Consider the following 17,324-nt stretch of genomic DNA (forward strand, 5'->3'; position numbering starts at 1 on the left):
TCCGCTTTTATTGTATTTTTCGTTTCAAGGAAGACTTTGCTTGACGAACATCCAGTTTATTCGGAAAGAGTTGACTCTGATTAGCCACTCTATGCACATGCAATTAACCCCGTTTTATCGGAGCGCGACTTATTTTTATTTCACGTTTAAAAAGATGAACGTTTGCAATCAAACAGGCGTCGTCTACTACCGGAAGCTTATGCGCGAGAAGGCCAAAATCAGGGAGCAACAGAAGAAGGCATCTGGCAACGCTGACCCGCCGACAAGACGCAGAGTGATCAAGACGCAAAACAACCGGAAGCCGCGAAGTATCGCGCAAATTCGCGAATCTCTGCAGCAGATGATGGAGGCGGAAGTGATAGGTGCGTGCGCATAATTGTCTATGCAGCGATTACCATAAGTGTTATATCGGCGCGTGTGTTAAATCGGAGTCTGACATTTCGTTTGCTTGTTTTCCAGTTCTGTTAATCAAAAATTCGCAATCACCGTTATTTGTTGCTCATGAAGAAATATTTTATTTACCGGTATCTAATTTAACGTTGGTTAATTGTTGTTTTTCATTTCAGAAATGGAAACGAAGAAATTTAAGAAGAGAACCCCCAAACCTCAAAAGGCTAATAGCAGCGATCAACAGCTCAGCGTTAGAACCGTGCCTTCTAATACTCCGCGAACTTTAGTGAGTTCTTACAGTAATGTTTCCGAATCCCAAGATTCGGTAAAACCAGGACTTATCGCTTTAATGCAAGCAGTGCGCAAAGCCGACACGGCTTCGGAAACGAGCGAAACATCGTTTATCGATTTACCAAGACATCTCACAGAGTTTAGAAACGAAAACTCTAGCAACGGAAAGTCAAGCCACGAAGTCAGTGCTCATAAACCCGTTCCTCCAGTTTTTGTGACCGAGCTCTCGACCCATGAGATTAAGCTGCCGGCAATCCGCGAGGAGAAAACGCAAGAAGAGATAATGCTCCGTGAATGCAGTGCTAGTAAAATACTCTCCGAACAAACGCCTGATAACATGACAACGACACACCTTAGAGAGAAAGATAATAACAGTAAAGCTTCGACTAAAGCTACCAAACATGCGCAGTCCAAAACCCCCAACAAACAGGCGCCGTCAATTCAAATAAGCGCGGACAATAAAGACAATGCGCCCATTGAAGGAACATTCGACATCTCTGAGGCTTCGACGTTTTCGAAAGAAAACGTTCCTAGCCTTCCGGCACTCGATGGTTCCCAGCTAAGCTTAAATCATGGCCAGGAATCAGCGAGGACGGAAGATACCAGTGGAAGTAACGTATCTCTGAACTGGAAGACCGCCATTAAGTTTGTGAATCAGAGGGTACAGGACAGGCTGACGAAGGTAACGGATTGTTTCCAGTGTTTTTGAGTTACAGAATAATATTAACAATTGGTTAAAACGCCGTAAAATGAGTATGCATCATTAAAAGAATGCGAGCATTTACTGGCAGCAGAGACGCTTGCAGTTGATTAGGTCAAACAAGTAATTTATTTCAATTAGCATTAGCAAAATAATAATAGTATGTAGGTAGGTCACCTTTGAGTATATTTTATATACTGAAGAGTACCCGGGGTACTTTAAAGTAGCACCTTAGCCGACAATGGTCGATTGCGATGTAATACAAGTTTTTAATTTCATTTCTTAAATAAGAATAATGTGATGCGTGTACTGTTTACTCATCAGGTAGACATTGTGGTGAGTATGAACCCGTCCGCTTCAAGGGTCGTAATAAGTGGCTATATACTTCCTGTGTGTTTCATAATGAGTGGTTATGTCCTTCCTGTATGTGCGAGCCTCGCTCTTGGATCACCGGGCTTAAATCATGCACTCAAAGTGTTGTCCAAATAAACCTTTACCGTCCGCACAGGAAAGACACTTTCCGCTTTTATTTACTTTTCGTATAAAAAAAGTCTTTTTAAGATAAAATCCTGTGTATGTGGAAAGCGTCGACCCTGATAAGCCTGTGCGGACTGCACAGTCTAACCTGAGACGAAAATGTGCACACATGCATTAAGCCCAGTTTTTCCAGAACGGGTCGACATGCTACCTAATAAGGTCTTTTGTTATGTGGTACTGCAACAACGAATAACAGATGATTTGAGCAACGTTTTGTGCATTTAAAGTTACGGTTTTTATCTTATCGAACACCGCGTACCTCTGTTAATTTGACTGAAATGCTCATGCTTTACGGGTCGCATTTAGATTTAAAAGCACGCCTACATAATTCAACGTTCGACAAAAATGCCGGACACTTGCAAACATGGCTTTTACGACAAAGAACGTGCTATGTATTATATGATATTGCTTTTCCGCCAACAATTTAGAGTCAGTATTCATAGATCTCCTTAGGTGAATCTTAACTAGAGTCATTCTTTTAAGAGCAAATTAAAGATTAAATTTTATTTGTGAATTTAATATTTTTCTGCTCGCAACATGATAAAATTGTAAACGTATTAGTATTTTTCACTTGTTTTAAACATTTTGATATGAAAATACATAAACAAGAAATAGCCAAAGTAATTTTGCAGATTTGAGAAATCTTCTTAGATTTTCCGTAAGTAACGTTATAAGCTATGGCCCAGGGCACAGTATCATTAATGTCCTCAATTTTCGAGCTCAACTCAGAAGTTGAGATTTGAATTTCCACTCAGCTAAGTAGGAACATGTCAGTCAATCTCAAATTTCAGCAATTAAACTCGGGGTTGAGTCGGACTCAAAACTATAAAATACTTTTGGTTACATAAAATTAAGCGCTTAAACTCATTTCGAATTTTACGAAAACTAAATGAGGATACAATGCACATGTAAGTTAAAGTTTTTACTTAATTATGATCGTGATACACACCCTGCTCATTGAACGCATGGGTAGAGTTTACTTTCCGTGGAAACAAAATATAGGCAATAAGATGTAACTTATTCGAATGTTAAATAAGTTGGTCATACATGTGACTCCGTAAAAGTATTGTATCGTGCGTTTACTATGTACTTAGCATTCGCTGTATTTGTTGTTGCAATCCTAGAAACATTTCAATACCGGTATTTCATATGCGACAAAGAGTTTTCTTTCCGTAGAAACAAAATGCATGCAATAAGATGTCACTTATTTGGATATTAAAGGATTAGTCGTATCTCATGTGCAACAATGATCGGCAACCGCATTAATCACTTTAGATTTGAGTAATTGAGTAGTTTAGTTAATTCCAGCCGCGTTCTTGGAAAACAGGGCTTAAAGCTTGCGCTTTAAGTGTCATTCCAGATTAGCCAGTGTCGTCCGCACAGATTAATCAGGAACAACACTTACCCTCTTTAAAAGAAAATATCCACTAAACGGGAAAGGGTCATTGATGAGTATTCTGTGCGGACTGCACTGGCAAAACTTGCATGACACTTAACGCACATGTATTAAGCCCAGTGTTCACAGATCGCGGCTAATTTTATGCCTATTGTGTTAGGTAGGGTAATTTCTTAGCTGCCATTAAGTTGTCGCTAACTCGCTATTGGGTATCTTATCAATTATATAAACTGTCAAAAAAAACGTACATCGTATTAAGCAACTACGGGTTAAAAATCTTCAATTTCACCATTTACTAATGTACTTTATCAAACTATCTTTTTGTCACCTCGTATTAATGCTGGCAATGACGTTATGAACATTTTCATTAATGTATTATATCTGTTTTTCTGTTTATATTACAATATACCGAATCCAGAAGCCATAGTTAATTTGGTCGGCATTTGCGGTATATAATGTACGTGTCTTGCGTATATAGCAAATATCACCATGGAGACTTGTGTGTATGATTTCGACCCTACGATTACAGTGTTGCTTTTTGCTCATGAATATGTAGTGCAGCATTTTAACTTTGATATTTGAATACGGTGATATTTAAACTCATGGACAACACGTTTCACATGTTTATAGATAATTGAGTAATGTGAACGTTTACATTTCGTTGATGTTGTTATGCATATTTAGTATTATGTCAATACCCAAGCTGTTGAATATATCTCAAAATTGTGTAGATAGCATTTGTGTTTTTTATTGAAACTTATATTTGACATGGGATTTTTTTTAGCAAATCGCGGCTTTCAAGTGAGTAAAATGATGACACCCACTATGCAATACTTTGTATATTACTTTAATAGTAAAATTATGTTGTGCAACTGTTTTATTACCGAATAAACGGTTGTTATTAATTTGATAATAAACTTTACTTGAGTGTAATACCTGTAAGAAACATTCAAATATATTACACATTATAAAAACTTTACTAAAGGAATAATTCGTGTACGTTATAGTTTGTTGTCAAATAACTCACGGCCGGAAGTTTAGATGCGCAAAAAAATACAACAAGATAAAACCAATAAAACTATGATATTGGAAACAAATAAACAATAACAGCATTGCACTAACACATTTTTTTTTCAATCTTTCCTGAAACGTTTCGCCTTAAAAGGCTTTTAAAAAGTTATTTTTAGCAAATTAAATACAGGACTTTTTCTTCATGTTACTCAGCAAAACAATTGATTATTGACGTCAAAAGTAAATGCACAGGAAATGACGTCATAACGTAAACACAACAGTGACGCAAATTAGCGCCAAACAGATTGAACGATCAGAATTCCAAATAAAATGTATATCCCAAGAAACTGGGAAGACATATTATTATGTGTTGCAAAACAAAAACCGAATGGTATTTTCAATATAAATACATACTTTGAATTATCGCGACCAAGAAATTATTTTTTTTAAATGACAGCTATTCAACTCCAATGTATGCGACACCTGTGGTAAAAATATTAAGACTATAGAACATCTATTTTTTAAATGTAAACACATCCAACCTATATGGACTCGGTTGACGCCTTTCTTGGACAGTTAAACTATCCTTTTAATGTTAGCTTTAGAAAAAAAGCATTAAAATCACAATATGGTAATAAAATTGTGAAGTTTATTATTATCTTCGACATGAAACACAGCAAATTAAACATTCGAATTGTGAAAGAAAAAGCCCTCGGTTATGATATGTTGCATAGTTTTGAAAGCAAATGGAATCGCATTTATTCTAGTCAAATCATCATTATCGTCATCATCATCATCATCAGCAGCAGCATATCATCATCATCATCATCATAATCATCTACAGAAGCTTCAACAACAACAGCACCGTCGTTGTCGTTGTTAACGGTATTCTTGTCAAATCAATTGCACACACGTCATCATGTATCATCATTGTCCTTTAGCTCTTCATATTATCATCATATTCATCATCATCATCATCATCATCATCATCATCATCATCATCATAATCATCTACGGTAGCTTCAACAACAACAGCACCGTCGTTGTCGTTTGTTAACGGTATTCTTGTCAAATCAATTGCACACACGTCATCATGTATCATCATTGTCCTTTAGCTCTTCATATTATCATCATATTCAACATCATCATCATCATCATCATCATCATCATCCTCATCAATAACATGTTAAACAACTCAGCTGAACTTACTTATGCAACAGATTATCATAAACATTAGAACTACATTAACAATAAGAAATGGCATTAAGTCATCGTATTCATACGGGAATCATTTACAACTGTACACCATTAACCTCTTCTACAGATTTAAATACACATTCCATACTCGTAATCAGTCAAGTATGCACGCCATACATTTTAGCATCAAATTGCTGTCATTTATTCGAATTTATTACTTAATTTTTTCATGGATATGGATTTTGAAAACAGTTAACCGGAAGTGGCATTGGTATCCGAACCAACATACTGCACAAACCAATGTTCGTTTAATTAAATGTTTATAATTATTTGCACAATTTTCAAACTATTCAGGAAATGTATGATGATCATGTTAATATCAATTGTATGACTCATATATTACTTCACTTTACCAAGGCTTGTTCTTTAACACAGTTAATCTGAAGTCGCATTGAAATGCGATTAAGGACGTCACCGCCAAAATCTCTTATATACCATTTAAAAAGCTCATTTTCACCAATATCATCCCTGTTATCACCATCATCAACAACACTGCCACGTACTGACCATTTATCAACAGACCGTCTATCGGTGTTAGGTTTCAGGTCATATATTCGAAATCGTTTCACTTCAACATGCTCCCGAGCTTGGAGTTCCTGTTGGATGGGAATGTATTCCTCTGGTTGAATGTTATTTGCCGTGCCTTTTGTTATTTTATTACCACAACAGAATTCCAATTTACATTCAACCGATTGAGTCAATGCACAGAGTTTGTTCACCAGATGGCGCAGTTCTGATGGAAACAATGTTTTATAACAGACATTCACATGTTTCAGAGATGGAGGTAGCTGTAGGTCGATATAAGAAGATAAATGCATGGTAAGCGTTTCCTGCTGTGTGAGGGATGCTTGTGATCGTGACAGTGACGGTACATGATCAACCTTCACAGACGTGTAACCCCAACCCTGCAGCCTCAGATGTTTTACATTCTGACTGTGCAGGATATCCCATATGCCAGGACATCCAATAAAAACCTCTAACGTACATGTATTGTTTAAATCCGTTGTTATACATGCATTTGTACGCGACTCGCTGGCTGCATCCTCCACATACGATGGCATGTCACTGCCCCGCAGACTGGTCTTCACCTCTTGATCGAATGAGGTTATCTTACAGTCAAACAGTTCGCACTTCACCCTATGATCGAGAGTCAACAGCGTGCTTAACAGACTGCGTAGCCAGGTGGAGGAACATGTGACCCGCCATAATATAATGTGTTCTTAGGAGGGCAGTACTGGAGTATAGTCTGCACATTGGACTGGATCAGCACCATTAAGTAGACACCATGTATAAATGGCCTCATTGTTTAAACTGTTGAACTCAAAATCATTCAATTCAATTTTAGTAATTTTGTTATGAATGAGAAGTGGTTTCGGTAACACTTTCACTTTATTGCTGATTTCTATCGACTTTAAATTTTCAAACAGTGACAAATCAAGTCCGTCATATGTTGTATCTAGTTTGACACATTGAAGATTCTTATAATTATTTATAGAGAGTGGTAATAAAGTTACTCTTTTGTTCAGATCAATTAACTGTATGTGTTCAAAATGTGACAAGTCAATCGCTTCACATTTACAATCAAGTCTTAGATATTTCAACTTTTTCAGACCCACAAGCGCGTGTAGTTGCACGGTTATATGATCACCAATCTCAGCGAGCGTCAGCAGTTCGAGGTTGTGACACAATGACAAGTCAAGCTCGATATTCAATGTAGACGATCTGACTCCGTCCTCATCGTTTAGTGTAGACGGCCCATGACCCTCACGTGCAGGTAAGGCAACCTGTCCAGGTTCATGACAATCTGCAGACGACGTGTATTGTGAACGTCTTGTTACATGTATGTTGGACCTCATATCGTTAACCTTTAAAGATCGGGCACGTGAAGTGTTCAGTTTCCAGATCTGGATCAAATCTTCCGCATTAGCACTGCTGAATTTATAGTTACTCAGATGTAGGTGTATTGGAGTGTTCTTGTTGGCTACTGTCTCCTTATAACCCGAGAGGATGCAGTCTTGGAAATAATGGCCATATTCGCTATACACGTCAAGCTCATTCATCATAGCAGATAGTTTATTTGCCGCCGAGATGTTGAAGCCACACAGGAATATAAAAATTTGAGATATATCACGATATGATTTGTCATTGCGTAGGAGATATCCGGAAATGACGTCGTCAATTATGTCTGCATTCCTATGGATATGAAAAGCAGCTAGGAATTCCTGGATTGTTTTATGGACAAACGACAATGTTTGATCAGTACATTTTTTACCTTTTCTTTGAGATAATAATCCTGAATCGAGTGCGAACTGTTTTGCAGTTGGAGACAAATGAGCCATTAAGTGTATGTCGCTGAACACTAGTGATGATTCTTTTTCATTTGAAAGCAAAAATGAGAACGCAGCTTTGGCTATGGCATCTATATGTTTCATGTTTGGTTTAACATACATCGTTTGATTAAAGCATTTTACTGGTGATGTTTGATTTGGATCGAAATAACTAATTTGTGAGTTAGCTTTTTTACACACATTTTCAAGAAGGGTAGTGTACAGTTCACACAATGACGGCCCGGTGAGACGCTGAGCTCTATCATCTACCCAGGTACAGAGAACAAGAGTGTTCAGCATAGGCGAAGATGATGTTGACTGAAGGTTACGACTACTGAGGAATTGTTCAAACAGATTCAACCTTTTTTTTATATCAGCTGATTCGTCAAGTAGGCATCGTAGTACCTTTTCATTGAATTCTTTAGGATCGCTTATACCCTCTAGATCAAACAAAACGTCAATTTGTGAATTTCTGATACGTTCATCAGCGAGTTTCCATGGTCGAGAAGTTGTGAGCACAATGCAATGGTCGTTAGGAATTCCGTCCATCGAGGGCAGAACTTCTTCACCTGGCCACTCATCAAGACCGTCTTGAACGACGAGATACATCACATTTTTCATGATTTTTAAGGCCAGTTTGTACGCACTGTCCCATTCGTCCTCAGCATATATTTTGTAGATGAGCTGGGTTTTTATCATTTGCGTTGCGTGTGTCTGTTCTCTCGAATCGCGCAACGAAATGAAAAAAAGAAACCTGAATTTCTGAAGGGTATCCACGTCACCAAACTTCATTTGTTCTTTTGTAGATTTCACAATCGGCGCATGCACATTACACCAATCGTGAACTAATTTTGCAGCAAAATACGATTTTCCGCTGCCAGGCTCACCTTGTAAATATATACGTCTAAACCCTCCGCAAAAGCAATCTCTATATTTGTATATTTGTTCTTGTTTCACGTGTTTACCATCTCTTTCAATTTCCATCCTGTGGATTTTTGGCTTGGCATATATGTCTTGTACTTTTATATCGAGACTATGGTTCAATGTGGACAGGGGTACGCAAATAACAGTGTCACGGTAATGGTCGATCAATCGGCTGAGAAGATCTGAAACAATAATAAAGCTCGATATTAACGGATTATGGTGTTGGACGTTTCTATTTACAAGAAGGCCAAAGGCGCTAGGTCGCTCCCATGAGATCCGAACGAACTGAGCTGTTTTGAGTGATGTTTGTGTAATAAATATGGCTTCTCAGCTTGCATTATACCCTGATTCAATTCAGTCGTGGCTGAAATGGCATTAAAATACAGTTACGGATCTGTTTATGTTCAATGTAAATGTATCGATTTTAATGTACTAACATGTTTTAAGTGAAGACTTGTAATACAGCTGCCAAGCCACATAATGGAGATGTGTTTCAACGAACGAAAATAATTTTGGAACTCAGGTGGCATATTTTTAGAACAAATTTTTTGAGGAATTTTCATTATGATTGGATCACACATGTAATTTGTGCTAAAGTGTTAAAATGGTTTTTCGATATCCATATAAGGGAAACTGTCCCGCCCACTGGCGGTCATGTTTTTTAACGGACTGGACCCATTTTTTAACTTAGCGTAACTATATACGATAAGAACTATGCCAATTTTGATGAAGATTTGACGAGCATGACAATTCTATAGTGTTAAACAGTTTTTTCTCTTAATATCTTTTTGAACAAACTTTGGACCGTGCGTGATTCCTGTTCGAACTCAGACGAGATTGTACTAGGAACAATGTTTTGACCAAGTTTCATGAAGATTTGACAATGAATGTGGTATCTAGAGTGTTAACATGGCATAAGTTCATAAGACTTAACGACAGAAGGCGGATGATGCACGACAAATGACAGATAAATGGTGATCTATTTGTTCTCTGAACAGGTCTATTGCACGTGGAATGATTAAATCCCATGTCTACTATTTACTTACATATACAGGTAAAGACAATCAAGTAAATAACAACGTTTAATGGGCATTTTACATACAAGGTGTACAATTCACAAAATACTCAATATATTAAATTGGTATTGTCCCCAGGGATACTTTAATACCGGGCATATCTATGTGTGTATAATTTGGTTTGCAAATGGAGAAAGGCCGTATAAATAATGTTATGACCAATCCCTAAATAAGTTATGTTTCCGGGCCAAGAATCGAGCCCACTGACCCTGATGTCTGTGGTTCAGCGCTCTAGCAACCGAGCTAGCAAGCGTATGTATTAAAACTGCATTTAAAGCATTTTAGTAAATTATTTGCATCATATATTGCTGTCAGTAAAGTTGAATATGGTATAACATTTACCACTTTTAATTATAGTTTGCGGAACATTTAAAGTTGCAATGTAAATAATCTTACTATAATTATTTACAGTTACAAAAAAGAAGAACTTTTGTGTTTTTCTAAAGAAACTTTACATTAAACTTCATGGAAAAATCTTTATTTACTCATTTTTGTTATGTCGGTCATGTTTTTAAAAAAAAAACAAACCATTCTAAAACTTGACCGAGATATCATTAAAACAATGTTCTCAGCAGGTTTCATGAAGATTGGACAAACATGTGACTTTTAGATTATACTTAAGGTTTCACTATAGCAATATAAGGAAAACTGAAAAGTGCCCGGGTGAACGTAATTTCCAAGGAACTGAAAGATTGTTCGAACAAAGCCGAGATATCATTTGGTAAAATGTTCTTTCTAAGTTTCATGAACACTGGGAAATAAATGTGGCCTGTATGATGTTTCCAAGATAATGTAAACGACACACGACAAACGATAGACAAACTGTAATCACAAAAATTCACGTAGTCGTTGTTCTCAAATACTCAAAAACAAAGGTACATCGATAATACGACGTAAATAGTTTAACTGAATAAACTCGTATTATTTGTATGCGCAAGACACCGAGGGTAAACTCAAGGAGACATGTGCAATCATGTTCATGGGACAGAATGACGGACAGTCTGACCAACAGACGGGCGGACGGGCGGGAGGGAGGAAGGGTTTAAGGCGGGCGGGCATACGGCCGGGAAGGCAGGCAGGTGGAAGAAGAGATAGACCCACGGCAAGACAGACAGTCAAAAGGGCGTAGGAAGGACGGACAAACGAGAAGACACACATACAAATAGACTGACACCCAGAATGACGCACGGAAATGAAGGAAATGACAAGAGGGTCATGAGGCCTTTGGTCACTCACCTAAGGTTAGGCCCGTATAAATATAATTGTTATGTAAAGACTTTGTGATGGTTGTGGGTATGAGTGTCCTTGTGTGTTTGTGTGTTTGATAACAGTTACCGTCGTTTATTTTTACTCTTTGTGACACAGATCTGACAAGTTATGATTAATAATAACAAATACAAGATTTTACTATAAACATCTTTAAAAAAAGAAACCCCAAAGGATGGGCGATTTTGACCCGAGGGGCATGATTTGAACAAACTGATCAGACGGCCATCATACGATTTCGCACATAAACTATGAAAAACATAACAGTTGCAGTATCACAGAGTTTTGATTTAGCTACCATATAAGTCTGCATACATCATGTGAAATCTGGGGCGTGGTTAGTTTGGAGCACAGAGGCATGATTTGAACCAACGTTGAAAAGGTAAAATATACAATAATACACACAAAATATAAAAACCCGGGCCCTTGCAGTTTAAAAGAAAAACACGAACTGACGGGCGACTTACGTCAGGGTATCCTAAAAGCTCCCCATACGTAGGTACGTACGTACGTGCATATGTACATACGTGCAGGACGGACGGACGGACAGACAGACAGACAGACAGACAGATTTAATTGACCGTCTGATCGAGGGGCCGGACGACTAGCGCAAATCCAAAACTTGTCTGTATTTCGTTTAGGGGGATGAGGTTGGCAAACAACCATCTCCATAAATTTTATTATTGTGTTTGCAGTTTAATTGCTTATGTACAAAGAGAATTTGAGTTATTGGGGACACTCGAAAAATGCCTTTAAATAATGCAACAACTCTGATGCAGTTTGTGTTACGCGCGGCTCATAAATCCGAACGGAAAAGTCAGTTAATTATGTATGGTTTTATTGACATATTTTTATTCGGAATCCAATTAAATTGAAGGGGAGGCTATCTATAATATTACTCTTTTTTACTTTAAATAAAATTTAAAACACCCTATAAATTTAACATGTGAAAGCAGTGGCACCGTTTATCAATAAGAGAGATAATCGTTGAAAAGAGTTAGTCAATCTCGTCGCAGTAATTATCTCCCCTGGCAAATTGAAGGTGGATAGTTCATTCTCAAGTAAAATCCTTTCGGATTTAAACATTTGTCTACTATAAGGAAAGTCTATGTAATTATATACCAAAAATATCGTTTTATAAATGGTTAACAACAATAAGCACATCTGTACAGATTGTGCTTATGCCTGAATTTATACGCATTTAGAACATCCAAAAAAACAAATCATGTATTCCGGATTTTCGTTATTCCGTCTTAACAGAGTTGTCGTTTGTGCGGGACGGTTTACCTACTTCCGGTGTCAATATAAACAATGGGAAAATACTACTGCTGCATCTTTAAATGTCACAATTTTATTAACAGAGTAAGAAATTTTCTGAAAAACAAGTTAATTAGTTTGTATCGGTATGACTGATCTTTCAGACACTGCAGCATGGTGTTTGTGTCAGTGTAACTAATGTTTCAGACACGCAGCATGGTGTTTGTTTCAGTATAACTGATGTTTCAGACACTGCAACATGAAGAATGGTCTTCAAAAATTATTTGCCTGATACAACAGTTAGATGTCTATATCAGTATAACTGATATATTCGATTTAATAGTAGAATATTTGTCTTAGAAGTACAGTTGTTATCAACATAACACATACAGTTTCTTTATAAGTTGAAAGGATTTGTCAGCTTGGTAGTTAATTGTTTTTCAAGTGTGCAAATAGGTTATAACCACAATTTATTATAAAGACAAACCTGCTACGCCTCGATCGTATTCGTCTAGCTCTTTTTCATTCGCTGCTTGCTTTATGCGGTTGATACTTTCTTGTGTCTTGTTTTCAATGCTTTGTTCTCCAGCCTGTGTCTTGTTTTCAATGCTTTGTTCTCCAGCCAGAATTTTAGCCTCTATAGCATCCAGACCTTCTTTCAGAGTCCTTTCAGCCTCTTCAGAAAAACGTTCTCCAGCCTCTTTTGCCTGTGTGAGGATCTGATTGGCTTCTTTTAACAGCTTGCCCAAATCGACAAGTGAAATACGATCATTCTGCAACTACATAAATTATTTGCGTGTGTAGACTTACATCAAAACAGATTCTCATAATATATATAAGTAAAGTATTATATAGTCTGTGATTTTATTCAACAGAACTAGTGTTTATATTTTCATTAACAAGAGGACCTGAAAGGCCCAAAGTCGCTCATCTTAGATACAAAGGAACTGACTTGCTCAGTGCAGCCCCAAGATATCATTAGGAAAAATGTTCTGACCAAGCTTTATGCAGAGAGAACTATAAATGTAACTTGTAGTGTGTAAAAATAGGTTTTACTATAGCCATATTAGGATAAATTCCCCGAGCACTGGCAACGATGTTTATAAACAGACAGGAACTATTTTTGAACTGATCCAATATAATATTAAAACAAATGATCTGACTAATTTTTTAAAGATTGGAAAATTAATGTGACTTTAAGAGTGTTAATGAGTTTTGACTATAGCCATTATCATATAAGAGAAAATGCCCCGCCCCATGGCGGCCATGTTTTTCAACCAACCAAAAGTATTTACAAGATATTATTGGGACAACTCTTCTGACCAAGTTTCATTAATATCAGACAATAAATGTGTCCCCTGGAATGCCCGCCCCAATGAGGCATTTTTTTCAAGAAACCGGAACCATTTCGAACTCGTTCACGATATCATTAAAACAAATGTTCTTACCAAATTTCATGAAAATAAGACAATAAATGTGACTTTGAAAGTGTTAAAAAAGTTGTACTATAGCCATATGTAGCCATATCAGGCAAAATGCCCTGTCCCCTGGTGGCAATGTTTTTCAACAGACCAGAATCATTTTATTTTGGAACTTAATCAAGATGTCGTTGGGACGTATTTTTTTACCAAGGTTCATGAAGATCGAACTATAAATGTTGACTCTATGGTGTTAACATGGTTTTACTATAGCCATATAAGGAAAAAAGATTTTCAATGCTTTTCAAACAACTGGAACCATTGTCACTTTTGCATTAAACTATCTTTGTTAAAATATTCCTGTGGACAATTGCTCTGTACAAACATTCTTTATATTATATACTTGTTTAAATAGCGACAAACAACACAAACACAATCAATTTACATCACTGAGTTTCCTGCGCGCTTCTGTTGCTGAGGGATCATGCACTAAGCAGACCGGATCAGCCAGTAAGGTGGACAGTTTCAGGAAGAAGTACTGCAGATCAGCATCTGTAACCTTGCAGTTGGCAGTGTGGCGTACATCTCTGCCTATTTGACGGACCTATAGAGAAGAGGATTGCTGTGACGTTAAGGACCAAGAGATGAAGTACTGAGGTAAACCTTCACACGCATGTTCTGCCAGCGTCGAAGTGATGACATGTGATAGTAAAAATGCTTAAATATACGAAGACTTTTAAATAATACTTGTATAATTCATACAATGGATTTAATTGCATGACTTAAATCGAGTCATAACACATAGAATAATACATATAAAAAATTTGTTAACAAACCAAACTTTGAAAATTTAGACTTATATTCATTCGATTAGAATGTTGCATTTAGAGATTACCTTTTCTAGCGGGCATTGCTTATCAGGAGGAGGCGGTGATAGACATGCGGTGGAGACGCATGTCTGGAAATGAGTGCAGTTCAACATGATGCTAATCACACCATTAAAGTCAGATGCCTGCACAGACGATACGCTGATATATCCATCCCGTGGGAGGTAGCATTTGCCAATTTCCCACGGATCTATTGCCCATCTTTCAGCTTTAGTGTTTGCCCAAGAAGGCCCATTAAATCTGTGTAACGATTTGATATTTTGTTTCACTTTATCACATGTTTGGCATGACTTGTATTGCAGTGAATTGTGGAAGGAACAGTTAGTTCGTTTCCCCTTTTTACACACGTCCTGAGTTGGGCACGGTATAAGGTTTTGAATAAAGCATTGCCCACAACTACTTCCAACTGTTTTTTGGACGTTAAGTAATTCCGTCACAACAAAGTCAGTCAATCCTTCTTTTGTCCAATTGAGGGCAATGTACGCTTTGAACCAGTTATTGGTCTGCTTTTCGGTGAAAATGTTGGTGTTGGCAGCCATCCCCACGAGACTACATAAACCATTCAGTAGAGAGTTAGTTTGTGGACAACCAAAGAGTAGATAGTATTATGGCGCGTCGTCATATTCTTGTCCATGAGCATCCTCTGATCTTGTTATTGTTTTGGTTGCTTTATTTCTCCTATAATTAAATAAGTATATTTTACAAAACTTAGATCGTCTGTTCAAAGAATCAAATCAACTGAAACATATTGACATATCATTTATAAAAAATGTATGTAGGTAAAAAAATATTTGTCATCTACAAGTGAATTGGTATATTTTACCAAACTCACGTATTCAGTTGAAAGAATAATATCAACTGAAAAATAAAGCATGTCATTTTATCACAGAGTGCCTGTAAATCCCCACGTACACTCCATTACATTAGCAACACAATTTAATACCGTAAATGTTTGTGTTTGCATTTTTTAATTACACACATAATTTTATTAAAATGATATTTTCATGTCAGCAGCTTTGATATTTGACAGCTGCTGCGTTTGAAAATTTTGTCAACAATCTTATATGCATCTTACCAAGCATTCAATCTCGAAGGAATGATTAACACGATATGAAAATGTCGTTTCCGCATGTTGAAGAAACGATCAATCATTTTAATCTGATAGGTAAATGTACATGCTATGAAACCATGAAAACGTGTTTTACATAAGTGATCACAGACGTAATCCGCAATGGGCTACGTTTTTGAAAAAAGCAACTTGAAGGGAGTAAGCATCAAGCTTATCCTTTCAAAATCTTTTCAAAATCACACGCCATGTCAACTATAACACACAATTATTGTTGTTGCATAAAATGGTTGGCGTTGTTCGTATTGACTGATAATTAAGGATGTATTATTTTTAGTGTTTAGCAAACAACGATATGCAGATATCACACATATACAATCACTGATCGAAAAAGCTACCCGTGTGTCCAAAATATTTCCCATTCTGTTTTCCTGTGATTTTAAGCAGAAATGTATGTTATGCTGTACGGTGGCTAGCTGATCTACAGTGAAGCACCTTTTCCTAAAGCAATACCAGAAATTGTGTTAGCTGTTATTCGATTTCTTTAACTGTTCAAATATCTTTTGACCTACGTTTCAAGTAATTTTACTGCACTTTAGGTAAGACTTTATTGTGCGGTATGATTTTGGTTGATATTTGGCTTTATTGCGTTTTAGGAGGGGAGTTATCGTGGCTGTTTCTAAAATCAATACTAGATTGAATGAGTTTAGTCAGATGCTTAGAATTATGGCTTGCGGGTGTTGGAACATAAAATTATTTATTCTATTTGAGCCTATTACGGAGATAATCTTACTTTTATTATTGTCTGGAGTTCTTAAAATGTAAATGGTAAATTGTGAGGCCTACTTTTATCCCCAGGCACATTTAAAATACTGTCGTTCTCCAGTTCAAACGGCTTTCCGGAGTCAATTCTTTCTTGAGGTAAACTTGAATTTTTTGAAGATGGATTCGAAATATTGAATAAAAAATTGAGCCTTTTCCCTTGAGATTGTGGTAATTTCCCACATTGCCTGCCCTATTGATCACATTCGGCTCCGATCAGCTTTTGGGGTTAGACTTTCGAGTGATAACAAATGACTCAATTAAATAATTTAATAATGTGTCACGCTTCTTGTTTTCCTCAATGTCAACACATGTATTACATTTTGAAGGTTTGTTTACAAGGCTATACCTGGAAAACCTCCTAAAAAAAAATTATACAGAGACTGCGATTGAAAAGCAGAGAAAAATGTTGAGATTTTGTACTGTAATTATTGAAGTTTGTTATGTCAATTAATGTTGTATTGAGAAACTAATATTTTATTAGTGTAGGGAGTTAAGTTGTAAATTATTATTGGTTGAGGTTTTTGTTTGGTATAAGAAAAACTAACAAATAACGTGTTTCAGCAAGTAAAATTTCTGAAGTAGCTGGCAAGTAAATTTAATTTCGAAGATTCCTATAAACACCTTGTGCTCAGGTGAGCTTAACAGTTTAGAATGTGAGATTATACTCATCTGATTGAACACATATTTATATGGAGC

General features: G+C 36.7%; 2 protein-coding genes across 2 annotated transcripts in view; one reads left to right on the forward strand and one right to left on the reverse strand.

The window, feature by feature from the left end:
* LOC127855511 (uncharacterized) overlaps positions 1–17,324 on the forward strand; it is a 127,086-nt gene that overhangs the window by 37,924 nt on the left and 71,838 nt on the right. The window lies entirely within an intron of this gene.
* On the reverse strand, positions 12,781–15,469 carry LOC127855513 (uncharacterized protein CXorf38-like). Its single transcript, XM_052391170.1, has 3 exons — positions 14,746–15,469; positions 14,296–14,454; positions 12,781–13,211 (listed from the first exon to the last, which is right to left on the reverse strand). The coding sequence occupies exons 1-3, from the start codon at positions 15,274–15,276 to the stop codon at positions 12,906–12,908; spliced, it is 996 nt and encodes a 331-aa protein (XP_052247130.1). The 5' UTR covers positions 15,277–15,469; the 3' UTR covers positions 12,781–12,905.

The sequence above is a fragment of the Dreissena polymorpha genome, chromosome 13 (assembly GCF_020536995.1).
Source record: "Dreissena polymorpha isolate Duluth1 chromosome 13, UMN_Dpol_1.0, whole genome shotgun sequence".
In the NCBI taxonomy this organism is placed as follows: domain Eukaryota; kingdom Metazoa; phylum Mollusca; class Bivalvia; order Myida; family Dreissenidae; genus Dreissena; species Dreissena polymorpha.

Coding starts and splice junctions, on each gene's coding strand:
- LOC127855513 (XM_052391170.1), bottom strand. CDS start 15,276: ATGGCTGCCAACACCAACATTTTCACCGAAAAGCAGACCAATAACTGG. Junction 14,455..14,745: donor AGCAATGCCCGCTAGAAAAG/GTAATCTCTAAA, acceptor TCTTCTCTATAG/GTCCGTCAAATAGGCAGAGA. Junction 13,212..14,295: donor CGCGCAGGAAACTCAGTGAT/GTAAATTGATTG, acceptor TAATTTATGTAG/TTGCAGAATGATCGTATTTC.